The sequence below is a fragment of the Cladophialophora psammophila genome (genome assembly GCF_000585535.1).
Source record: "Cladophialophora psammophila CBS 110553 chromosome Unknown aczJe-supercont1.1, whole genome shotgun sequence".
NCBI lineage: Eukaryota > Fungi > Ascomycota > Eurotiomycetes > Chaetothyriales > Herpotrichiellaceae > Cladophialophora > Cladophialophora psammophila.
In genome coordinates this window covers 2,320,540-2,344,203 of record NW_006912922.1, presented here as the reverse complement: position 1 = coordinate 2,344,203, position 23,664 = coordinate 2,320,540, and the positions used below count along the sequence as shown (strand labels likewise).

The 23,664-nt window shown below is 49.2% G+C and overlaps 10 protein-coding genes across 10 annotated transcripts; 5 read left to right on the top strand and 5 right to left on the bottom strand.

The window, feature by feature from the left end:
• Window positions 1-273: 273 nt before the first annotated feature.
• Window positions 274-1,233, top strand: A1O5_00798 (uncharacterized protein; the record flags this gene model as incomplete). Its single annotated transcript, XM_007741417.1, has 1 exon — window positions 274-1,233. One exon carries the CDS (start codon window positions 274-276, stop codon window positions 1,231-1,233), a length of 960 nt encoding a protein of 319 aa, XP_007739607.1.
• Window positions 1,234-1,466: 233 nt separating this feature from the next.
• A1O5_00797 (uncharacterized protein) lies at window positions 1,467-2,296 on the bottom strand (the record flags this gene model as incomplete). The annotated part of the gene is made up of 4 exons (XM_007741416.1): window positions 1,467-1,684; window positions 1,737-1,946; window positions 2,054-2,171; window positions 2,237-2,296. The coding sequence occupies 4 exons, from the start codon at window positions 2,294-2,296 to the stop codon at window positions 1,467-1,469; spliced, it is 606 nt and encodes a 201-aa protein (XP_007739606.1).
• A 592-nt stretch (window positions 2,297-2,888) lies between these two features.
• Window positions 2,889-4,492, top strand: A1O5_00796 (uncharacterized protein; the record flags this gene model as incomplete). The annotated part of the gene is made up of 4 exons (XM_007741415.1): window positions 2,889-3,057; window positions 3,123-3,706; window positions 3,762-4,099; window positions 4,183-4,492. The coding sequence occupies 4 exons, from the start codon at window positions 2,889-2,891 to the stop codon at window positions 4,490-4,492; spliced, it is 1,401 nt and encodes a 466-aa protein (XP_007739605.1).
• A 947-nt stretch (window positions 4,493-5,439) lies between these two features.
• A1O5_00795 (uncharacterized protein) lies at window positions 5,440-7,780 on the top strand (the record flags this gene model as incomplete). The annotated part of the gene is made up of 11 exons (XM_007741414.1): window positions 5,440-5,574; window positions 5,633-5,714; window positions 5,769-5,840; window positions 5,896-6,105; window positions 6,167-6,318; window positions 6,384-6,458; window positions 6,515-6,638; window positions 6,687-6,747; window positions 6,801-7,228; window positions 7,278-7,503; window positions 7,567-7,780. The coding sequence occupies 11 exons, from the start codon at window positions 5,440-5,442 to the stop codon at window positions 7,778-7,780; spliced, it is 1,779 nt and encodes a 592-aa protein (XP_007739604.1).
• Window positions 7,781-8,176: 396 nt separating this feature from the next.
• On the bottom strand, window positions 8,177-10,115 carry A1O5_00794 (uncharacterized protein; the record flags this gene model as incomplete). Its single annotated transcript, XM_007741413.1, has 6 exons — window positions 8,177-9,191; window positions 9,243-9,277; window positions 9,404-9,503; window positions 9,558-9,637; window positions 9,697-9,912; window positions 9,975-10,115. 6 exons carry the CDS (start codon window positions 10,113-10,115, stop codon window positions 8,177-8,179), a joined length of 1,587 nt encoding a protein of 528 aa, XP_007739603.1.
• Window positions 10,116-12,412: 2,297 nt separating this feature from the next.
• A1O5_00793 (uncharacterized protein) lies at window positions 12,413-13,480 on the top strand (the record flags this gene model as incomplete). Its single annotated transcript, XM_007741412.1, has 1 exon — window positions 12,413-13,480. The coding sequence occupies one exon, from the start codon at window positions 12,413-12,415 to the stop codon at window positions 13,478-13,480; it is 1,068 nt and encodes a 355-aa protein (XP_007739602.1).
• Window positions 13,481-14,012: 532 nt separating this feature from the next.
• On the top strand, window positions 14,013-14,906 carry A1O5_00792 (uncharacterized protein; the record flags this gene model as incomplete). The annotated part of the gene is made up of 1 exon (XM_007741411.1): window positions 14,013-14,906. One exon carries the CDS (start codon window positions 14,013-14,015, stop codon window positions 14,904-14,906), a length of 894 nt encoding a protein of 297 aa, XP_007739601.1.
• Window positions 14,907-15,521: 615 nt separating this feature from the next.
• A1O5_00791 (uncharacterized protein) lies at window positions 15,522-16,324 on the bottom strand (the record flags this gene model as incomplete). Its single annotated transcript, XM_007741410.1, has 2 exons — window positions 15,522-15,925; window positions 15,979-16,324. 2 exons carry the CDS (start codon window positions 16,322-16,324, stop codon window positions 15,522-15,524), a joined length of 750 nt encoding a protein of 249 aa, XP_007739600.1.
• Window positions 16,325-16,758: 434 nt separating this feature from the next.
• A1O5_00790 (uncharacterized protein) lies at window positions 16,759-18,320 on the bottom strand (the record flags this gene model as incomplete). Its single annotated transcript, XM_007741409.1, has 4 exons — window positions 16,759-17,068; window positions 17,124-17,461; window positions 17,521-18,101; window positions 18,158-18,320. 4 exons carry the CDS (start codon window positions 18,318-18,320, stop codon window positions 16,759-16,761), a joined length of 1,392 nt encoding a protein of 463 aa, XP_007739599.1.
• A 504-nt stretch (window positions 18,321-18,824) lies between these two features.
• A1O5_00789 (acetoacetate-CoA ligase) lies at window positions 18,825-21,328 on the bottom strand (the record flags this gene model as incomplete). Its single annotated transcript, XM_007741408.1, has 9 exons — window positions 18,825-19,263; window positions 19,316-19,619; window positions 19,671-19,820; window positions 19,877-19,941; window positions 19,995-20,119; window positions 20,169-20,249; window positions 20,297-20,332; window positions 20,389-21,042; window positions 21,095-21,328. The coding sequence occupies 9 exons, from the start codon at window positions 21,326-21,328 to the stop codon at window positions 18,825-18,827; spliced, it is 2,088 nt and encodes a 695-aa protein (XP_007739598.1).
• Between the last annotated feature and the right edge of the window lie 2,336 nt (window positions 21,329-23,664).

The window sequence follows — 23,664 nt, the reverse complement described above, 5'->3', positions numbered from 1 at the left end:
TGCTCCATGTGGACTTCACAGTTTCCATTCTTGGCCATGTAGCCGGCGACGTGTGTAGTGTCAACATGCAGGTAAGCCCAACGAGGCAGAGTCCCCAGTTGCGACTAACGGATTAGCCGCCAAGGTGAACTGGAGTCTCATCTACCCGGCTCCGCCGTGCCAGCAAAGAATAAGAGTCATCCCAGTCCCCTAGGTGCCTATTGCTTTATCCGAAGTCAAACAAGAGCTGTCTGGACCTATCCTCCTTGACGTGAGGTTTGAAATTTTAACACAATGGAGGAAATCGCTGCACTTCGTCATCTTGAGCTTTACGAAGCAGTTGTGCCCACGAGTGAGGTATGCGGCCGCCTGATTAAGCCGCGGGCGGATTTAATCAATGCGACTCCACGAGAAACTCACCAATATGGTCCTCATGAGCGTCACGATCTGGACTTGTATACGCCTTTAAAGGGAGGTTCAGATCACGACAAAGGCAGCAACTCTCCACTTTTGGTGTTCCTGTATGGTGGCGGATTTGCGTCAGGAGACAAGCTCTTTGACTTGATACCTGGAGACCTGGTGTACAAGAACCTGGGATCGTTCTTCGCTGAAGAATTAGGCTTCGACGTGGCTATTGTCAACTACAGACTATCAAAGCATGGGATCAGATTCCCACGTGGCGCCGAGGACCTAGATCTTGCCTTGAAGTGGCTTGATCAACATTATAAACCTCGTGGCCCAAGAGATCTGTACATTATGGGCAATTCGGCCGGAGGTATTCACCTGACAACGTGGCTCTTTCGACTAGAATTCCGAGACAGCGTCAATTTGTTTGTTTCGGGTACAGGTACTTTGACTCTGCGGACGGGTATCCCACTGAGCTGCCCTTTCACATGGCCTCAGTACGTGATCGATTCGAAAGTCGGAGACAGCGTCAAAGGCTACTACGGCGACGAACAGAAGGTTAAAGAGAATGCGGCTTTGCTGCTGGTGGAGAAAGCTCTCAAAGACGCGCAACCAGACACAAAATGGCCGAACATTTTGACAATCGTGAGTGAAATGGACCCTGATGACATTCGAGAGTCCGGGAAACAATTCACCGACTTGTGGAAAGCGTCCGGTCGGAAGGGTGAATATCACATCTTGAAGGGACACAACCATTTCACGACAGTCTGGGCATTACGCGCTGGCGGCGAGATCGAGAAGTGGGGATATGATCTGGGTAAGTGGTTGCAAGACTTGAACCGAGCCTGAATAATCTTGTTTCTGGACTTCCAAATTACAGAGACCGGCAAGATATTACCTATGAATCGATGCTTGTCCTCTAGACCTCAGGTGTAGATACTATCAATACTAGTATTCGTTCTCAGCGGAAAAGCGTAAAGCTTCCACATCGCCATGGTGGCACAATTGCTATCTAGTCTGATAAAATCCATACTTCGACCTCTGATACTATGTATGCGCTGAGTTCTTGTGCTGGATATCAGTTACTGCCTTTTCAGAAAACCGATACCGGCCTCCTTGTATGTGCGAACATCTGCGTTTTTGATGTGTGATGAAGGATCGTTCTCTAACTTCTTAGGCTCCGGCGTCTGAGAGTGCTGTTGCTCGAAGCTCGATCTAGACACAAACCTCTGGAACACTACTATTTCCCCAGGTCTTTCACGACTCTGATACACAACAAATGTGAGCGTTTCTGGCTCAGCTACTCCCAAAATTAGTAAGGCGACGTGAATGACACTAAGAGTGACACTCACACTGCTGCACAAAGCCAGCATACTTCTGGAGAAGTTTCAAAATTCGGTCTTGACTTTCTAACTCAACGACAAACCGCGCCACGACGACCAAACCTGCGCTTTGTGGTGCCTCACGCTCTGTAAAGCCTGCCACCTGCGCAAGGTTTTCAATGGAGAGTTTTGGTTCTCCAGGACAAGCTTTACCAATGGTGTCGACAAGGTTGAGGAATGCTGGACTCGTGTTGTGAACATCGACGTGGTCCTTCACCGTTGAGTACCTATCGGCAAATACCAACATCAATTAGTCCTCCAGAAGTATACGACGACCAATCACATACTCCTCAGGCCGATGGCTGTCCCGCCATTGGCCTCTTCTGGGGTGTACCAATAGTACACGCTCGCATTCGGTTCATTTTGGATGACTTGTTTATTTACGCCCCGGATAGCCTCCAAAATCTGCTCAAGCGAAGCAATGTTAGAGTTGTCCGCTGGGTGCGACTGTCTGTATGAACAGCACGAACCGCTTCCTGACCCTCTCCAGCACTCGAAAAGATCTCAGCAATGAAAGCATGTGCAGACATGTTGCTAGGTGCTCAACCACAATAGTGAATTCGATAAGTCAAAGCAGTGTATTGTCAAGGTCAGCGTCTATCAGTCTCTACGGCGAACACACGGGTCCATTCGATGCCACGAGGTTTGTGGTGACTTCTCGCTCCTATCACCCGTATGTCCGACTTTGGTCGACTGCATTCCAGACACATGCAACGAAACCAAGGTAGGATACATTTCCTGTGATGACCCACAAGCATGGGATCGCCTAGATTTCCCCGTCTGGGTGGTGGGGCTCCGTAGCTGAAACACAACTCTGCCTCTCCCGGACGGCTAAGGGTTCGGAGAAAGGCACGAAGAATTGTCACTTGATTCCTTGGTGACCCTTCGAGGTCCGGTAATATTTGTCCGAATACTGATTCGATTCGCGGCCCAGCCTATGGGACCGTGAGCCGAGTTCAGTGCTCTTTTTGCAGTTCTAGCTACTGTTCTCATGTTACACATCTGCGCACGTCCTCGGCTCTCCGGTCTCGACCACAATAAATACTGAGCTGGAAATTTCGCGGCCACAGTTGGAGTGTTCATACTGCAACTGACTTGTCATCTCGATCTGTCACCATCAAGATGAGCTCTTTTCAGCCAGAAATCACGCCCAATCTCTCAAAGACGCTCAAAGATTTCAAAGTCATCGTTATCGGTGCTGGCTTCGCCGGGTTAGCATGCGCTGCGGATATTGCCAGGCGTGGAGCTGATGTTACTATATTCGAAGCTGCTGACGCCGTCAGGACAGCAGGTTGGTCATCCGTTTTCCAGTCGATCAAGTGCAGAAGAAGCGCGGCGCTAACCGACTTTGTTTAGGCGACATCATCTTATTCGGTCCAAATGCCACCAGAATCGTAGGCAAATATGGTAAAGGTATCTTGGAGGAATTAATGAGAGTTGCCTCTCAACCAGAATGGATGCCTATCATGGACAAGCACGGAAAGCTTCTTCTGAATCAACAAGTCGAGCAAGAATCCGAAGGTTGGCCCAATGCTTACGGCTATCGTGGACACACACAGAACGTCATGTTTCAATTCGCCAAGCAAGTTGGCGTGAAGTTCGTCTACAACAGCAATGTTTCCGAGTATTTTGAGGATGACGAGCGTGCTGGGGTTACGGTCAACGGAGTCAGACATGAAGCGGACTTGGTCATTGGCGCTGACGGTATTCACAGCAAAGCGCGGTACTTTGTAACTGGGAAGGTGGACAGGCCGCAGCCGAGTGGATTTGCACTCTACCGCGCATGGTTTCCGCTCGAAGTGCTGCGCAAGAACCCAATCACGAAGCCTATCGCTGACGCTCCATATCCCTACTTCCATATCTGGATTTGGGGAGACTGCCATGCTATTATTACCACCAATAAGGTTCTTGATCGTGGGACTTGCTTTGCTACTCATCGAGTAAGTTTGGTCCAGGTTCATTTATCTCACCAAGTGCACTAATATCTCGGCTTAGGATGATCGCGATATTCAGGAGGACTGGACCTTACCAGGGAAAAAGTCGGACATGCTAAAGGTGGTGGAAGGTTGCGACGAGCGCTTAGTCGAAACCGTCAAGGAGCTGGTAGAGGAGAACCTGATAGACTATAAGATTCTATGGAGAGATCCTATCAAGCCTTGGGTGTCTCCAAAGGGTCGAGTATGCATTGTTGGCGATGCTGCGCATCCACATTTGGCAACCTCTGCAACAGGTGGAGCGCAGGGTGTCGAAGACGGCGCAACCATCGCTGCATGCCTTGAAGAAGGCGGCAAGGGAGATGTTCCAACAGCTTTAAGAGCATTTGAAAAGCTCAGGTATGCTCCTCTTCACCCTAAAAGCTCTACCGCCTATGCTGGCTCTGCGCATCCTCAGTTCATATTCCTAACTTTCGCGGCAGATTTGAGCGTACATCTCTCACGCAGCGTATGGGCTGGGAGTTGCGACACAGGTGGCATCAAACGGACTGGGACGCTGTTGCTAAGAACCCCGAGTATCTACAATTTCGACAACCGCATTGGCTGGTGGGAATTGATGCGGAAGATTATGCCCATGAGAACTACGCTGCTGTCGTCTCGAATCTCAAGAATGGAACTCCATTCACTCCGACGAATGTCCCGGAAGGATATGTACACGAGGACTGGACTGTTGCTGAATTGATGGAAAAGGAGAAGGGTCAAGCAGACGAAAACTTTTTCAAGGTCAAATGATGATCATCTTGTAATGGGTATCCTTGGATTTAGGAAAGATGGCTGCTGACTATTACCATTGGCTGCAAGGTCTGAAGTGGCACGATAGATTCATGCGACCGTTCAAACTGGCATTGTAGCTTAGACGAAATCCTTCCAAAATACTTCGTTCCTGCTTACTTTATCTGCAATGCATGTTGCGCCATTGCGATCACAATCTCTTTGTCGCCCTGAAATCTACGCACTGCCATGCTCGAAGACAGCGCCATGCATTCCTATCGCCTCGCAGCCTAACGATCTTGTTCCCTCGCTGCCGTAGTTTGAAGGCAACAGCTGTTCGATAGGGACACCAATGTGGGTGGCAAAAGCTTGATCTAGACCAGGAGCCACGAGAACCCATTACCCCTGGAAAGCAATAGTGCCTCAAGCTAACATCGATCTTGTAAGCACGAGCTGGAACTTGAACCACAATCAACCTCGGTAGTACTGCCGTTTGGGCGGTTGATATGATATGCGCAGCTGGAATTGGCACGGTTAAATTTCCAAATCTCATTCATACACCAGAGCAAATGGAAATGGTCTGGATCTGGTTCACTTTCCGCGATCCGAGCATCCGGACACTTAGGTGGCGTCCCTTTACGGTTCCAGAGCTCAGGAAAATGACCCGTCTATTCCCTCGACAATCTGGGGTTTCAGTCTGGGGGTGTCGAATCCGGGGCTCCTGGTTCTGGGGCCAAGGTCGATTTCTTCATGGTGGCGTCCATTCGTATAGAACAGGACCGATTCCTCGTCTATATTGCCGTTTTGATTAATGATTGATAGGCCTGACAGGCTGCTGCAATATCTCCTCGACACGAGGCTGTTCGCTAAGTATATATGGTTGCGAATTCTGCACACTCCGGTACCCGGTTGATTACGTCTAACGTGCTCTGCCGCCCAACCGTGAATCGAAGCTACTCGTCGTCACAATGGAGCCTGAAAAAACGCATTTCGAGGAAGTGGAAAAGTCTGGGCCGCCACAAGGCACTCAGCTCATTGACACTCAGACTGAGGCCCAGGTCGCAGAGCCTCATCTCAATTGGCGTGTGATACCCGTCACAGTTGTAGGTTGCTCCTTTTTACGCAGGTAGCTCTCCCAGTATTATGCTAATTGAACAAAAGGGATTCTGGCTCACATGGTGTGCCTGGCAGTGCACCTTCAATCTTTTGTCGAGTGTGCTCACCTATGTCAATGAAGACATTGGTACGTAGAAGTTGAGCAGGCTCGATGAAAGCTGCCGAATTGAACAAATTACAGGCCCTGATACCAACTACACATGGGCGATCATTGTCATAACCATCGACATTGCTGTGGTCTGGCCAATTTCTGGTGAGATGCATCCTCGATGAGAAACTTTGCTCCAGAGGCCTGACAGCGTATACAGGATCACTTTCGGACACTCTTGGGCGACGATACTTCTTCTTGGTCGGCCTTACCTTTTCAATTGTCGGCGCGATCATCGCCTGCACTGCTAAGAGTATTTCCGTTCTTATCGTCGCAAACACCATTCTTGGAATTGGGACAGCCATGCATCAAATGGTTCTTGCGGGTATCTCGGAGATTTACCCGAACAAATGGAGAGGCATCGCTATATGTACGAGGCTCCCGATCCTAAGCAAATGGTCAAGGCAGTTCCACTGACTTTACTCGATCAGCATCTATCAATTTCGTGTCCACTCCTTTCGCCGGCGTTGGTCCCTATATTGCTCACATCATCGTTGAACGTCTGAGTTGGAGGTGGCTATACTTTGTGGCTATCATCATCGATGTTGTGGCTTTCCTAATGTTGGCCATTTTCTATCACCCGGTAGGTGACGGCCATGATCACCATATCCATTCTGCTAGTCGAATGATGTCTCTGACTCTCCTCAGCCCAAGCCGAATCGGACTCTGTCACGACGACAGTTGCTGAAGAAAATCGATTTCGTTGGCCTTGGACTTTTTGCGGTAAGTTTCCTTTCGCATGGCGGCAATACTTGACGTTCACTGACCGCTTGACGTAGCTTGGCCTCACAGTCTTCCTCGTCGGTGTGTCATGGGCCGGTGGTCAATTCTCTTGGCGGTCTGCTGCTGTCCTTGTCCCCATGATTGGTGGTGGTGCTGTTCTTGTAGCCTATGGATTCTGGGGTAGGCCTTTATTGCCTAGTAAAGTGAAACACACAACTGACAGTCGAGCAGAAGTCTACGGAACGAAGAACCCACTGTTCCCGCCATTCCTCTTCAAAGACATAAAAGGGTAGGTCATGCTCTTCGTCAGGGCTAGTAAACATACTGATCTTGTGTCCATAGCTTCACCAACGTTCTGCTCATATGCTTCGTGGCATCCATGCCGCTGATGTCGTCGTTGACTTTCTGGCCAATACAGGTGGCCAATCTGTATACAACGGATGCTTTGAAAATTGGTCTATACACTGTACCGTTAACCCTTGGTACCGTGTTCGGTGGTGTTTTGACTGCTACCATCCGATGGTGGAGGCCTACCAATTATTACCTTACAGCTTGCGCTGTTCTCCTCACCATCTTCACGGGACTTTTGTCGACTCTCGGACCGGGAGACCTGAAGAAAGCTCTGGCATATGTATTTCTATATGGAACAGGCGTGGGACTATGTGAGATTGCCATCATTGTCGTGATCCAGTTCTCAACCACGGCGCAACATCTAGGTACTGTCACAGGCCTTCTCAGCAGCATGCGCGGAATTGCCGGGGCGCTGGGCAGTAAGTGTAATCTTCCAATTACATGGTCACTTCTAATAGTATCGTGCAGTCTCTGTCTACTCATCCATTCTGTCGACACGGCTGGGCGCTGATCTACCAAAGAGATTGGCAGCGGCAACACTGCCTCTCGGCTTGCCGGAAAGCTCCTTCCCGATTCTCCTTGGAGCTGTCTTCACCGCGAATTTCACGAGCATTCCGCAGATCCCAGGAATCACACCGGATATTATTCAAGCCACAACCTCTGCCACAAAGCTCTCTTGGGCTTACTCGTTCAAGTAAGCTCAAGCACTTTGGTTGCGCTGATTTCTTCGGTTTCCGTACTAACATCGTGTTTGCAGACCAATCTACTGGCTCGGATCCGCCCTGGGAGTTGTGGCGGTTGTTCTGTCCTATTTCACAAGGGACATCTCGTCCAAAATGGACAACCAGCTCGATGTTGATCTTAAAGACCATGAACTATCCCACCTTCATGATGTGCTCCACCACCAGCATCACCATCAACACAAGGATGGGGTCACCACGGAAGAAAGCCGTATCCGGGAGACTGTCTGAAGTGTGTCTCAGCTGTCCTGTTTGGAAGAGTCATTTCTTGCGGAGGCTGATCCTATATCGTTCTGGCTGTGTGAGGATAGCTATTTTAGTTGGATCCGTTGTGATAGCTAATTGACAAGAGCGGGCTTACAGCATCCAATGCAGCTAAATCGAAACTCTTATAGTGATCATCGGTATGTGCTCAATATATTTTGGCTACTTGCATAGTTAACAGTGCCATAAACATTAACCATTGCTGCCTCCTCGCAAGACAAAAAGCTTTCCATTATCACATGATAATGACTCGTATTGCTGATGGTCAGAATATGCTAGCACGCCTGTGGAGATTCCGGTCCCACAGCTCCCTCATTGCTCCTCTGAGAAGCTGAGTCTCCACCGTGAACGCGAGGACATTGATCATAGTTCACTAAATTTCATCCCACGAGGAATCTCTCGCCACTGCAACTGTTCATCAAGAAGATTGTCTCTGGCTTGTTCCCAATCCTTCTTAATCATGGCCGCCCGTTTGGCAGATCTCGGTAAAATGGTCGCTGGATATGGCTCAGGCATGACCACAGCCGTCTGAGTAAATCGCTCCGGCGTTGGAGGTACTTCCTTGCCGTCGATGACGGCTGGGGTGAAGTTGAACGCCCATACCAGTCTCGACATAGCTAGGAATAGGATGTCGTCGGCAAGATGTGTTCCGGGACAGAGCCGGCGACCGCCCCCAAAGGCGTAATGATCTCGCCGATCAGGGTCTGGATTTGTCGCTGCCTCGAAGGAAGTCTGCTCATCATTCAGGAATCGAGCAGGATTGAATGTTCGCGGGTCTTTATAGCGCGTCGGATCGTTGTTGAGAGTCCATACATTGATTAGAAGCTCGGCACCCTTGGGTAACACATAACCATTGTATGTTTCGTCGCATGATAGGCAATGTGGGATGCCGACGATGACAGGAGGCATCCACCTTAGAGACTCCTTTACACAGCTTCGAAGATATGGCAGATTGGGCCGGTCGTCCAAGTCAGGCAGTCGATCGTCACCAACCACTCGGTCAAGTTCTCGCTGTGCCTCCTTCAAAGCGTCTGGGAATAGTATCAACGCTTGAATGAAGCCAAGCAAGTTGTTCGATGAGGTACCGGTCCCCGCCTCCATCGAGCCACTTGACACGTATGCAGCTCTTAGATCTGTGAACCCTTCCTTCTCCTGTAGTCTTGCTAAATCAGCCGCAAAGCAGGGTTTCTGGGTTCCATCTGCCATAGATTGTTTGACACGATTCCAAAGTCTGAAGTAAATCGACCGTTCAGTCTTGGTGTGCTCGATGGCCTTTTTCTTCGCAGGGAATAGCCAAGCCGGTAACCACTGCATGATGGGATACGCGTCGGCTAACGCTGCCGAAGTGACTTGAATAATGCTTGATGTCTTTTCCAACCTGGAGTGTGGATGTTAAAGATTTGACCGCAAAGAGGTAAAGTAAACCTACGACTTGAGAATCTCCCTCATTGTAGGGTTGTCATACTCCGGCACACGGACACTAACACACCGTTAGAACTAGAGGTGTTGTGAAAGGGGAGATTGAATACCCATATGTCACCATCATAGCCATTGAGTTGGTATACCTAAAATGATCAGCAAAAGTGCGACACCTTTATTTCGACAACATTGCCTCTTAATATGATATAAGAATCCATCTGGGTTCGTACTCAGGTCGTACAACATCTTCTTGCTCTCAAGCTCTAGATATCTCGAGACTTGTTAGTACACTCCTTGCCAATTCTCAGGCTGGTCTGTGACATACGGTAAATAGGTTTTGGCCATAGTTGTGGTCAACAAGCGATGGTACAGCTTGCGTGACAACCGCCAGTCGGGCCCATAGCGCTACATGAGCTTGAATTAGTCCTTATACTTGATCCAACAACCTATTGCGCCCTGCGCACCATTTGTAATATGCGTTGACCATCACCGAGGAGGTCATGAGCAATGTAATGTGGCCCTCGTTCGTTTGTCGACGCGCTCCGCCTATCAATTAGTTCTTTAACCGCCTTCCCATCCGAAAGCACTATCATCGTCTGTACGCCCAATTTGATACTGTAGATCGGCCCGTACTCCTGCGCCCACTTCTGAAATTGGTTGTACATGTCTCTCTTGGGCATCTAGGTAGAGAGAGATACGTTAGCACACTGGTGTGGTCAGGCCTTCACCTTAACTTACTTACCTGCTTAATGTTCCCCCAAAACGGCTGGGTTACCGGACCAGGTGGAAGACCAGGCGGTCGTTGCCCAATACGTGAGAGAGCATAAGCACCGAAGACGATGCCTACGAGACTAATCAACAGCAACTGTTGTAGGAAGCTCATCGTGCCAGTGTCAACCCTGAATCTGATTTAGATACAGCTAGGTTGTGAAGAGAGACTGAAAAGCAGTCTGTAAAGTAATATTCAAAGCTTGGTCAAATCTGTAGTCGCACCTCGGATAGTATCACATGGAGATGCGTCAACATCCTAGTCTTCCTAGTCAAAGAAGAGATCTGTACTCCGCATAACTGATGAGACAAGTAAACGGAGATGGGATGGTCAGTGTCGAGCAAAAGTTATGCACCCCACAGCCTTTCGAGATATGCGGTAAAGGAAATTTACCCGCAGTCCCTAAGCCATTTAGGAAAGATTGGTTTTTGTACATCTAAAGCCCGTGCCGTGAGCCGGATTTCGCCAGCTCCGGGAGACGGTGGTCTCTCTGTTGCAGCTTTGGTGGCGCATCAAAGTATTCCGATGCCAAACTCGGCCCCGGGCTTCGGAAGAACCACGCCAGTCGTCACGGCCAGCGTAGTCAGGGCCGCTTTGCTGGAATACTCGCCGAATTGTTCTCTAAGGCCTATCGTTCGTCACTGGGCCACAGCAAAGCTGGGTCTTCGCTACTCAACGGTTTGCAATAGCGAGATTGGGTGCAGCTCATTCCCCCAACTGTATCCTTCCAGACTAATGTGTATGATCGTAAAGCATATATGACGCGTCATCGACTCCGCCAGATGATCTCACAGATAAACACTGCGAATGCACGATGACAAGTACAGATTCGTGTTAGCCGGCCTCGATGAGGCCGTGGAATATCCTCTGGCGCCACGGTCGTTGCAATCGCGGAACCAGGCGGGAAGCCAGGTTGAGCCTGGGGCAAAAGCTTCTCTCGCCGACCAGTTTCTGTGAAGTGCCATTGGAAGTCATTGCAAGGCCGTTGCTATCCACAAAAAAACCCTGATTCATGCGGCGACTCGATCGTTTTCAAGAACAGTCAATGAGCAGATGCACCGAGTCACGTTAATCCATGGCTTATGTGAGCAGAAAGACAGCGTAAAATGGGTCACTTTCCTCCTCACCCGGCATTCTCGCGGGTTTTCGTGGTAGCGAAACTCCAACTTACCTGAAGCCCCTTGGCAGCTGAACATCTCCCCTGCACAGTATTATATCGCTTGCCTGGTGTAGCATCTAGCACATGGCCCAGTTACTATGCTTCCCAACTGGGAAAGCCTACCAATACTTGCACCACTATACTATCCCGAACCCCGCGCCCTCGAGCTCGGCTTCCGCAGTGCCCATTACCAGCTGGCGCGGACCTTTGGTGGTGGCTGGCCAAGCCTTTGGCGTCCAAGCCACCTTCAGCCTGACCAAAGAATTTTCCCTTTATGGGCATTTTCAACTTCACTTGCAAACTTCTAGCTATGTGAACATGATTATCTCTAAAACCCTTGAATCGGCTACGTGGTTTTGGGGCTTACGAAAACCGCCTTTCGAACAACGCGAGTCTTCGAAGCTCGCTCTCCCAACGCCTGTTGACTGCAATCGCAAAACCACATCTCTGTTTACTAGCATATTGTTGACAGGGTCTCGAGATAGACACTGTATAGCAAACCACCTGAGACGCTAGGCGTTTCCCCAACTGCGTCACTTACCTCAACATGGTTGTTCTCGCAGACCTGTGATAGGATGGCGACGGAATAGAAGGTTTCAGGAATGTTCTTCTGGTTATAGGCCGAAGTGTATATAAACAGACAGAGTCTCTCTGAATAGCTAGGGGGACAGAACACAATTAAGTAGATAGATCCACAACGGGTTTGTGTACAACAACAGGCATGGGCGGTGTTGTTGGTCTGTAGGGGCTCCGGGTGGATTTGCTGAAATGAAGCGGAGGGGCTTTTTCATTGTGTTCCGTGTTAGGGTTAGTGTGAAACGGAGCAGTGTCCAAATGATTGATTTCATTCCGTCAAGTTGCTAGCTATCTGTTTATCCGCTATTTCAGCGATTCCTTTCCTGTTATATAGAGACATTTGGACTGTGCAAGGAAAGCAGCCCTTGAAGATCCCCCTGAGCCATTAGCTATAGCGATGACATGGACGATGTAATGTTATGATGTTGATCGCTCTGGCAATGGCTAGTTGAATAGTTATCAAAACGCGGCGAGGCTGGCTAGTTGGCGATCACGAGGTGATCGCGGCCACTTTCCGTCTCACAGATTCCCATTCGACCGGATCCCGGGAGTGGAATGTGAAACCTATCTCTACAGCCCATGATATTATCCCTGACCGAACGCAACCAGATGAGATAATGCTATGTCCGTGAGACAACTTTCCAGATCTCTGAACCGTCCCCATTAAAATATCATCATGTCGTCTTACGACCCTGAACAGAGCCATCGCACAGAGGAGACTCCACTACTCACCAGATCCAAGAATGAAACATTATCCGGAAATGGTGGTTATGCTACAGGTTTCGCCGCCTTCGGACTTGCTTGGACAATCATGAGCTTGCAAGCCTTCATTCGGTGGATTGCATCAGATGACTTCCACCCTGCACCCTTAATGGAGGGTGACGACAAGCTCGCAACTTGGAGACTTGTATGCCTTCGGCTTATTGAAGCTACAAGCCTCGGTGTGCTCATTGGATTTTTCTGGTTCTGTGTTTTCAGTCCTCTCAGAGTCCCTCGAGTCGGGCCAGATGGGATTCGAAAGCGTCAACTGACCCTCGACGGAAGATTTGTCATTGGAGGCATGATCGCATGGGCTTCGGATGCGTTTCTCAATTGCCAGCAATACATCTTTTCCTGGAACGCCAACAATGTAAACATGGGAGTCTGGACAAGGTTCATGCCTTTCCACCGTGAGGGCGGTCCGCGGCAATACGCCGAAAGTCTTTTATGGGGACCTCCGATGTATGTTTACTTCTGCGCCGGCGTCGCTCTCATGGCGTGTGCGGCCGTTAAACCCATTCGACGTCGATGGCCTTCCATCTCAAAGATGACCCTTGTGACGATTATCTGGATTGGCGAGTTCATTTTCGATTTCGTGGTTGAGAATATCATTATTTGGACTTCGCACGGATATGGCTATCCTAAGACTTTCGCACCGTTGACTCTCTGGGCCGGACAAACCGAGCAATTCCCAATCTATGAGTCTATTCTCGTTGCCAGCCTTGGATCACTATATACACAAATGCGGCTTTTAGCTCTAGAAGATCCAAATGGCCTTTCACCAGTCGAGAAGGGGCATGAACGATGGCCCCGCTGGTTACAAGGTACATCTCGCACATTCGCTGTTATTGGTTTCTGTGCCTTTGCTACTGTGACCGTTTATCATCTCCCGTTGAACTGGCTAGGGGTCATCGGAACGTCAAAAGGCTATCTTCCGTCATATATGCTTCCTGGAAGTGGAGTGGAATCATTATATCCATGCTGATCCGGAAGTATTCAACGATATACACAGCATATACGGAGAAATATCTTGGTGGGAGCTACCTCTCGGACCGGAACGAATGGATGCCAGGACTAGATTGGAAAACGAAACGTCTGTTGGAGAAGAATATTAAGTGAAATAAAACTGGGAACATGTCTTCCCGCCTTGTGGCAATCATGTCCTTACAAATCCGATTGAGAGTTACAATAATAAATGCAGGCAATTGCAATTGAAACGATTCCTGTGGGAATGAAATATGCTAATGGATGTCATTGTAGGCAAAGCGACTACATCAACCCGGAAGTTCTATGAACTTGTCGCAGATCCGTAGTATCCCCTCGTCCGAATGCTAGGTGAGGGAGTGTTGTCCGGAACTTAATTGTTGCCCCGGACTTTTCGATAGGGTGGTTTTCTTCCGGGATGAGACAGACCAAATTGGAAGCCTTGCCGTTAATTAATCTATGAGCAAGCCTGAGCAATAGTATTTTGTTACCGTAACTTCTTCTGTCACTTGTCGCCGATGATAATAGACCAAATGGCCGCCGATAAAGCTTCACTAGCTGCTTCCACCCAGGAAGCCAATCCAATACATCGAGCAGCAACTCAAGTGAAACAACCAACTACTGGAACTTCCCATTCCTTCGGAAATGGATTCGCCAAATTCGCGGCCCTGGGTGGTCCGTTGTCAATCCTCTTTTTCTTCATCATGCTACCAATGACCGATTTTCTCCCACCAAAGCCACCACGAATGCCTACCGAAAAGGTCGTCGCCCACTACGTCTACCATGAAAAAAGCCTGAAAGGTGGCGTTGCGCTCATGACCTTTGTTGGGCTGTTCTTCCCGCTCTACACCGCTGCGATCGGAGGCCAGCTATCGCGCATTCCAGGGATGCCAAAGACCGTCATCTACACCCAATTGATAGGTGGAACCCTTGGAGGCTTGTTCCTGACGCTCCCCGCATATTTCTTCGCCGTCACAATGTATAGACTTGATCGCCCTCCCGAGATAACACAGGCACTGCACGACCAGGCATGGATCTTCTTTGCGATGCCATTCCCATCGCTGCTTGCGCAAGACCTTTCATTCTCTTATGGTGTTCTCTTGGACAGGCGGCAAAATCCCTTGTTTCCACATTGGCTAGCGTACTTTAGCTCTGGGATGACATTGACCTTTTGGCCAGCCCTTGGGACACATTGCGTCAAACACGGAGCGGTGGCATGGAATGGAGGATTGACTTTCTGGACGGCGGGGGTTGGTGGCGGCCTTCAGATTCTAGTTATGAGTATCTACACCTGGTTTGCGGCCTCAAGAAAAGACCTGCCAGCAGATGGAGAGGCCACCGAGAGAACTATTACGCAGGACGTTGAGGTCAATCGTTTTGCACTTGCTGCTCGAAGAGAAGCAAGATCTTGTCCCCCTGAGATATGAAGCCTAGTAGGTTGATGATCTATTCAGATTCAACAAGATGTCTGCCCAAACAGCTACAATCAATGTACAGCATCGAGCCAGGAGGATTTTACAAATTTTAACTCAAATGGGGATAAAAAATGATGCAGTTGTAGGGGAAGTTGCCAGTTGCACTCGACTGCAGTGCTATTTATTACCTCAAGAACTCACTTTGGATCAAGAAGCAGAATATCAAATCACTCCCCATAAACTTCTTCACTTTCCTCACAAGACCGGATTGCGGTATACCCTTCCTAGCCCCTCGAGAAGTTCAGTCAACACTTTGACAGCGCCAAACTTGCTTGGCAAGACACAGATCACGTTCCCTTAGAAGCTAGTTCATCGGAATGGATATAATACTCTGATGAAGTTTATGGCTCGGCAGGATCTATGACTCTTTGGTTGTGTTCGAGCTCCCTTCGCGCGGAGCTGGACCAGAATGATAATGTAGAACGAGTTCGGCCACTCAAAGCCTTGTGCAGTCGTCTCAAGCCCCTAGTCGTCGTTCCCCACAAGGTCAGTGCTGATGGTTAGGAAACGAGTGTAATTATACACTTGGTTTTCATCGATTCTTCATATATCAGCGATTCGCAAGACCTAACAGTTCCAAGCGCCATCGATGGTAAAGACAGCTCCGGATGCATAGGAACTTTCTGGGCCGAGCAGGAAAACGATCATGTTTGCAACTTCATCAGGCAGACCGTGCCGACCCAGGGACGCGAAAGGGGGATATTCCTTGCCTGCGTTGTTTATTTCTTGCGACTGTAACATCAACGGAGTGTAAATGGCACCTGGAGCCACTGCATTGATTCGAATTCCCTTGGGCCCGTACTCTTTGGCCGCAGCCCTTGTCATCCCAACCACTCCGTGTTTCGAAGCAGTGTACGCCGCAGAGCCCGGCAAACCCAGCAGACCTGCTACGGATGCAACATTCACGATGCTGCCTCCAGTGCCCTTCTTCTCAAATTGCTGGAGTTCGGCTCGAACGCAGTACATCAACCCTGACAAATCTCAGTGATAGGCTTATGCAAGTGAGCTGATCTCGTCGACCTACCTGTCAGGTTGATTCCAATGGCCGTGTCCCACTGTTCGTTCGAAACATGTGCGAGTGGCTCGTTCTTTGCATGCTTCCCAAACACGCCTGCACAGTTAGCAGCGCCATCCAGGCGACTGAAGTGCTCAACGGTCTTCGCGATCCATTGGTCGACGTCCTGGGACGATCTGACGTCCAGCTTTGTGGTTAGGATTTCAGAAGACTTAAATCCCTTTACAGCGTCCTTCAGGGCCTCTTCGTTCCAATCTGCCAGAGACAATTTCGCGCCACGGCTTGCCAATATCTTTGCTGTTGCCAGCCCGATCCCGCTTGCACCACCAGATATTGCAATGACTTTACCCTCCATTCTTGAAGACGTTGGCAAAGATTGCGTAGGGAAGACCTGCCAGTCATGCATCCAAACCGCTTGAGTAGCCGTTGTAGCTAGGGTTCTTGTGTTTATTTGCGGGTATGATAGTATTAAATCAGTACATCTTGCTCAAGCCGCGGCGCGCTAACCATCGTGCTGTCCTATCCATAGATGCCGAATTCGGCGTCAGTGTTGATCCGATTGCCTATCAACAAATCCCCTGAGTTGGTTCCGCGTAGTGAAGTGTTTTTATAACCCGCGGAGCCCGCGTGCCTGAGAATTACTCACGCTAAAACAAAGGCGGCCCGGGAAGTCGGTTACACGGATGATAGACAAAATAGCCTATGTCAAAAGCAATTCCGACGAATTCACAAGTTTGTCTAATCGGTTCACTAAGCTAGAAACCGATCGACAAACCTATTACCTCTCTATCATCGTGTCCGGTAAAAGTCCTTGTCTGCCTTCTTGCCTTCGTAAGCCAGCATCTGCTCGATAGTCCAATCCTCATGGACGTAGCCTTCTGGAATATTCGTAGAGACAAAAGGCGTAGCAGACTGAATATTTGCTATCACTTCGTCGAATTTCTCGCCTGCATATTTGGTAGCGTCCACGCCGTTCAGCCACTCCGGTTGTGGTAGGGAGAGGGCATTGGGATCCTTGGCCACCAACTCCCAATCCGTCTGATGCCATGCGTGCCGTGTTTCCCAACCCATCCGCTGTGTCAGACTCACTCGCTCGTATCTAAAAGTCAAAAGGATTAGTCTAAACTTGTCCCATAAAGTAGGAAGCCGCTCACCGTAGTCTCTCGTAGGCCCTGAATGCGAGCGGTATGTCTTTCCGACCCAGCTTTTCGAGCAGAACTCCCAGCGTCGCGCCATCTTCTATGGCTTGGGCTCCTCCCGTGCCTGAAGTAGCTAGGTGAGGATGAGCTGAGTCTCCGACTAGACAGATGCGGCCCTTGGCGGAAACCCATGGCCGGACGGGATCTCTCCAGAGGAGCTTGTAGTCAATCAGGCACTCTGGCGGAATTTGCTGGATAATCTTGATCAAAAGCGGATCCCAACCCTGGACGCACTTCTCCATGTCTTTCTTGTCCCCTGCAAGATTCCAGTCTTCTTTAATATCTGATAGGTCCTAAAGTATAAGACTTAGCGAGGACAACCCAGGGGCAGTGTCGAAAGGCCTTCCCTCACCTTGTGAGTTACAAAACATGTGGCTGCTTGCAGCTTGACATTCGTGGTCAGGATGGCGTGTGTGTCCTCCGCGATCCAGATTTTGAACAAAGGCGTTGGCGACTCTGCAATCGGTGCCGTAACTGGGTCACTCTTCAGATTCTGCAGCGGGAACCAGGATCGATAGACCGCGAACCCGCTCTTCTTCGGTCTCTCCGACTGGCCAGTAATAAAGTTTCGAGCCTTGCTGTGAACACCGTCCGCCGCTATCACAGCATCGGCGGCGTATTTATTCGAGCCAACCACCACGCCGGCCGAGCTGTCATCCTCGAATACTTCGATGACAGGGCTCCCCAAAAGGATTTCAACTCCAAGAGAGACTGCATAATCATACATTAATTGCTGTGCTCGGCCACGGTTCGTGAAGACGTTAGGATGGCCTCTGAACTCGGCGGGTAGATGTTGGTCGAGGAGCACTTTCCCGGACTTGTCCTGGATACTCATCACTGGAGGTTGAGATGCAATTTTTACGAGTTCGTCAAGCACAGGACCCCAATGTTCGATGATGCAGGTAGCATTTGATCCGATCATAATAACATCCCCTGCATTAGACGAGATGAATGGAGTCGCTGACATTCCTGAACTGAGCGAGACTAACCTTGTTTCTTCATGTCTGAGTAAGATTCAAAGACTTTCACCGCTGCTCCTCTTTTCTTCAACTCAATTGCCGTGGCAATACCGCCAAAACCAGCACCGATGATGATGAAGGTAGCATCAGCAAGCTTGCCATTGGCCGTATGCGCACTGATTTCTTTCGCCATCGTGTAAGCCCAGTGAATACAGTCTGCTAATAATGCAAGCAGTAACGGTTGAATGACTTCGTCGGCTTCCTCAGGTTGGGTATGTTGTGAAGTCTCCTATCCTGTGCTTACTCAATGCATGTGATTTTGTGCAGTCGATCTAGGAGATGGAAGTAATGAGCCAGTGGGAGCAACGTATTAGATTCGAATCGCGGAACAACCACAAAAATCCTCCGGACCCAGTTCAGGTTGCCCTCCTGGAAGTGAATATTCCGGGAGTTATAGACTGGCGTACGCTTCATTGGATCACTCACATGCTGCGGCATTGTGCTCTGGGCCTGTTGAGACTTACTAGCATTGCCACGCCAAGTGCAATCGGCATTCTCGGCTTGATCACGAGGGCTATTTTTGCAAAGGCAGTATTATTTTGGAAGCAATAATAACCATTAGACCTAGTAGATTGGGTTCCATAGACATTAGAAGTTGTTTGTTGTCCAAAAGAAAATGTATATCTATTTCTCCCGTTTACAGCTTGGCTCTCGCACCGGGACCTGACCTTCGCAGTATATCATCGATGTTGACGAACTTCTCGTACAATTTGAAGCAATGTGGGTTAGCCACTGTCCCAGAAGGAGTCACCTTTTTGCCGGAGATGATCTGCTTGACCGCGATCTCAATCTTCTTGCCGTTGATGGTGTAGGGGATTTCTGGGACCTGTAGTATGTGCTTTGGAACGTGTCTGGGTGAGTGTGCGGATTTGATAGCTTGCCGCAGCCTCTCTTTCATGTCATCGTGTAATTCGATGTTACCCTTCATCTTGACAAAGAGGATTACACTCTCATCTGTGTCCGTAGCGCGTCTCTGCCCAACGCAGATACTGTCGTCGATCTCAGAGAATTTCTCAACGACATCGTAGATCTCGGCAGAACCAAACCGGACGCCGGAGGGGTTGAGCACACCATCGCTTGGATTGTTAGTCAAAACTGAACGGAGTCAGGTGAGTTTTGTGCACTTACGATCTTCCCAACATCAGATATCCTCCGGTTCTTACATTCATTTGTACAAAATCTCCTTGATTCCATACTCGTGTGCCAAAGCGTTCAAAGTACGAGGCTTGATATCTTTTGGCACCGTCTTGGCCCCAGAAACTAGAAGGTTGGCTCGGGAATGGCATTGTGCACACCAACTCCCCTGGTTCTCCCTTCTCTTTGACGGATCTGAAACTCTGCTTGCTCAGGTCGGCTACGCCGACCGCCATCCCAAGACTCTCACACTGAATTTCGCCAGAGTGAACGGGCAACATCGGGTTACCACTGACCACTGGTGATATGTTAGCGGGTGGCCTGTCACGTGTAGAAGAGGCCATCGTACAAGAACAGGCAAGGTCAGTACCCCCACTAGTCGAAGCGAGGTGAATGTGTTTGGGGAAGCCTTTGTCGTAGAACCATTCACAGATATCAGCAGCCAAGGTACTACCGGTAGATGTAACCGTCCGTAACGAAGATAGGTCCAAAGTCTCCCCTATCCATATATCAGCAAATATGTGCCATCCAAACATTTGCTTCGTCTCCACTCACGTGGGCAGATGTTGGCCGCTTTCAAATCCGACAGATATCGTGCCGAAGTCCCCAGTAAAGTGACCCTGTCCAGCTGGTCAGCAACTATCGAAATGAACAAACTTAGGCTTTTACAGACTTGAGTTTCTCAACCAAACGTAGGAGGGCGAGCTTATCAGGCTTCAGCGGAGAGCCATCGTATACCACGACCTCTCCACCGTACGCGAGTCCGCAGAGGACCATAGCCCACATAATCCATCCAGTCTGATCATCCGATAAGCCAATTGACCATCCCTTTGAAGGGACGACCTACCGTGGTATATTGGAGTAGGACATCTCCATCGTGGACATCGAAACCTAATATGCTGTCTTTTTTAACCTGCAGGAGAAGCCCCTGTGACAGTCAGTGCGCGTAACCTCGAACGGGAAGGAAGTTATTACAGCAGCACTGTGCACAATACATTTGGGTGGCCCTGTCTAAAATATCGTATCAGTTTCCGTTTACAGGGCCAGAAAGTTGGTCTCAGTCTTACTGTTCCAGAAGAATACACAATGAAGCCGGGATGAGAAAAGGGTAGTTGAACAAAATTCAACTCCCGTCCCTTGCCCTGATCAACAAAGTTGGACCAAGTGACAACCATCGCATTCTGTGAATGTTCGTTGAACAAAAATCCCTCCTGCTCGAGCAAAATGTACCTTTGAAACTCCGAGGTATCCGCCAATTTTGCGGCGCAATTACCGTGCTTGGCTCTCAGATCTCTCATCTGGCCGTTATAAAAAACTGCAGTTTCTCCAAAGACCAGCTTGGGACGTATCTGCAACAATCGATCCAGTATACCCTGCTCTCCCATGTCCGGGGAGGACGTGGACCATATGGCACCAAGGGAGAGTGCAGCCAGACACAAGGCCATTGTTTCGGGCCTGTTCGAGATCACAGCGGCAACCCGATCTCCTATTCTGATGCCGAAAGAAGCCATCGCATCTGCGGCTTGCCGCACCATTGATAACAGCTCTTCCCAGGTCACGGAGCGCAAATTCATGCCGCCCTCATTGCAGGCATGAATCGCTATTTCTTCTTTTACTTTCCCGGCCAACAGATTCTCAGCAAAGTTCAGCCTGATCTGAGGAAAGAAGGAGGGTGGTGGGAACAGGGTGCCAGCATCCTCAAGAAGCGAATGAAAGTCAGTCTTACACATATCAACCAGCAGAGACAGAAAAAAACGATCTCCTGAAGCTTACATTTTGGATATATCCCAACACGGGCACAACATCTGCTTTGATCTTCAGGAAAACAAATAAGTCTACCCAAAAATCTGATGCTGTACAAGGGTTGACGGAGTAAGCGTGCAACTCGCTGTAATTTCTTATCCGTAAATTGTGACGTTGGTTGACAACACTTAGAAAGTGATCCGTTTGAGTTGATCCACGCCTCTGTGGTGTCCAGACCAGTCGACCGGAATACAACTCTGACATGTTGCCCTCAAGAAAAATATGGTAGGAATACGAAAATGGGCTAGCTTAGATTGCTGACTTCTGAAATATTGAAGGAATGCTCTCCGAAAACACGTTATATGCAAATCGGGTGGCCGTCGTCCTCAAAATACAGACGCTGAGACTGCTCCGCTTGCCTTCCCTTTATCTTTTTAGGAGCCTGATGAAGGCGTTGCTGGAAAAAGGGGCATCCTGCTTTGCGCTGACGACTAGCTCGCAAGCTCGACTGTGCCTGGTGGATCTCGGAGCCGGAGCCCAGTTGCATGTTGCTTATCATTGGTGTGGTAGCTCGGAGCTTGCGGTATCCGCAAGTTGTGGAGTATACTCCGTAGTTGGCCGCAAGAATATACCGTCACGAGCAAATTTCCAAAAAATCGGGCAATTCTGCCCAGCGCACGCGCACTTTACACGAGTAGATCCGCGGCCAGCGTAAAATCAATGGTAGATTGATCACGTCGCCAAATAACAACCACGGTGTCAAGAAACTTGGAAATAGCATCAATAGACTCGCCGTCATCGGTTCTATATAGAACTTCGCAAATATCATGCCTTCAGGCGGTTCCCGCCTCGCCATTCTCACTGTTTTACACAGAACAGTAGTGAATCTATCTGCTTGATTGCGTTCTGCCCCCTGGCTATTCAGAGAGACTCTGTCTGTTTATATACACTTTGGCCTGTGATCTGAAGCCCATTCCTGAAACCTCCTATTCGGTTGCCATGCTGTCGCAGATCGGTGAGAATAACGGTGTTGATGTAAGTGCCGCAGTTGGTGTGACAGCTAGCGTCTCAGGTGGTTTGCCACAGTGGCTATCTTGCAACCCTGTCAACAGTATATATTTGAAGATTTCCAATTAGATCCGAACCTCGCACAGCGCGCCCAAGCTGGTGAAGATGGAAAACTATTCGAACACAGAAAGTGACTTAATATGGGATTCGCTAGACTTGGAGTTGGCCGACGAAGCCACAGATTCTCAACTTATGACAGTTGACTTATTTAATCCTTACGAATCTTCAGAACTGTTCACAGAGCAGCTTAGTCCAATCCCCCCGCTGGAGTTCGGCGATTTGGAAAGTTTGATGCAGTCTTCAAGTGAGTCTGCCCAGTCAAAAGATCTCTCATAGCGTACACTTAACTATCTTCAGTAGGCATGGATGTAGTAGGAGAGACTCTCGGTCTTTTCGATCAACAATGCCTGCCGTCAAAAAATCAGAGATGTGAAAGTGTATCGACTTCCAGATTTTCCCCCTAGGCTTTTCCAAAATTGCTGACGACAGACAGATAGATTCCCCGTACCTATCATTAGAGCTGCAAGATAGTTTGGTTCAGCTCTTCATGACAAGTGTACATATCTTATGTCCTGCAGTCAACACAGCTGAGTTTTGTCGTTGGTACAAAACAAGGTATCAAATCTCCGACGAGGGCTCTCTGAAAGTACTGGTCCTTCAAGCGATACTTTTCGTCACATTTCCGCACCTCAATGACCAGCAGATACGAAATGCAGGCTTGGGATCTATGCAGAAAGCACAAAAGGTCTTGTTTGAGCATACACTGGGACTTTATCAGACTGCAGTTCTCACAAACGAAGGCCACTTGGCGCTTACACAAACAGCCCTACTTCTGAGCCATTGGAGTCCGTACAACAACTCGAGGGAGGTCAACAGCTTCTGGATTGACGAAGCGTTTCGTCATGCAATTCTGGGACATCTCTACAAAAGCACTGACTGCCACGATCGTCGCACGTGGTGGTGCTGTGTCGTCCGAAACCGAGTCCTTGCTCTAGCGCTTTGCCGGCCCAACAAGCTGAGGTTGATTGAACCAGGCCGACTCCCCGATGTTTCTGTTTGCGAGCCAGCTCCCGTTTTCAGCCAGTCAAACTGCAACGAAAGTCAAGGCATAGATCAGATTTTCGTTGCTTTGTGCAAACTGTCTACGGTAATGAGCGAAATCTTGGCTTTGCGCAACAGTGTATCCTGCCTAACTGGCGCAAGCTCACCCCGAGAGACACAGAAACTGGATAAAGAACGTCTAGAACGGCTTGTGGACCTCGAATTACAACTCCAAAACTGGGCAGAAGACTATGAAAACACGCTATCTAACATCAACCAAGAAAGCCTACCACGCTTGTCAAGGGTGCAAATATACATTCCTCGAATCATATATACGTGAGTCGTAGGCAAATCTATCATGTCAAGGGTGCTTTTTATTGACATTTACGAAAGATCAACCAGAGCATCCCTTTACGAAGCCTTCATCAGCTCGTTGGATAGTAGCAGACCAATATCGTGGTTGCTGCGGAGGTTTTCGCTGAGCAGGGTGA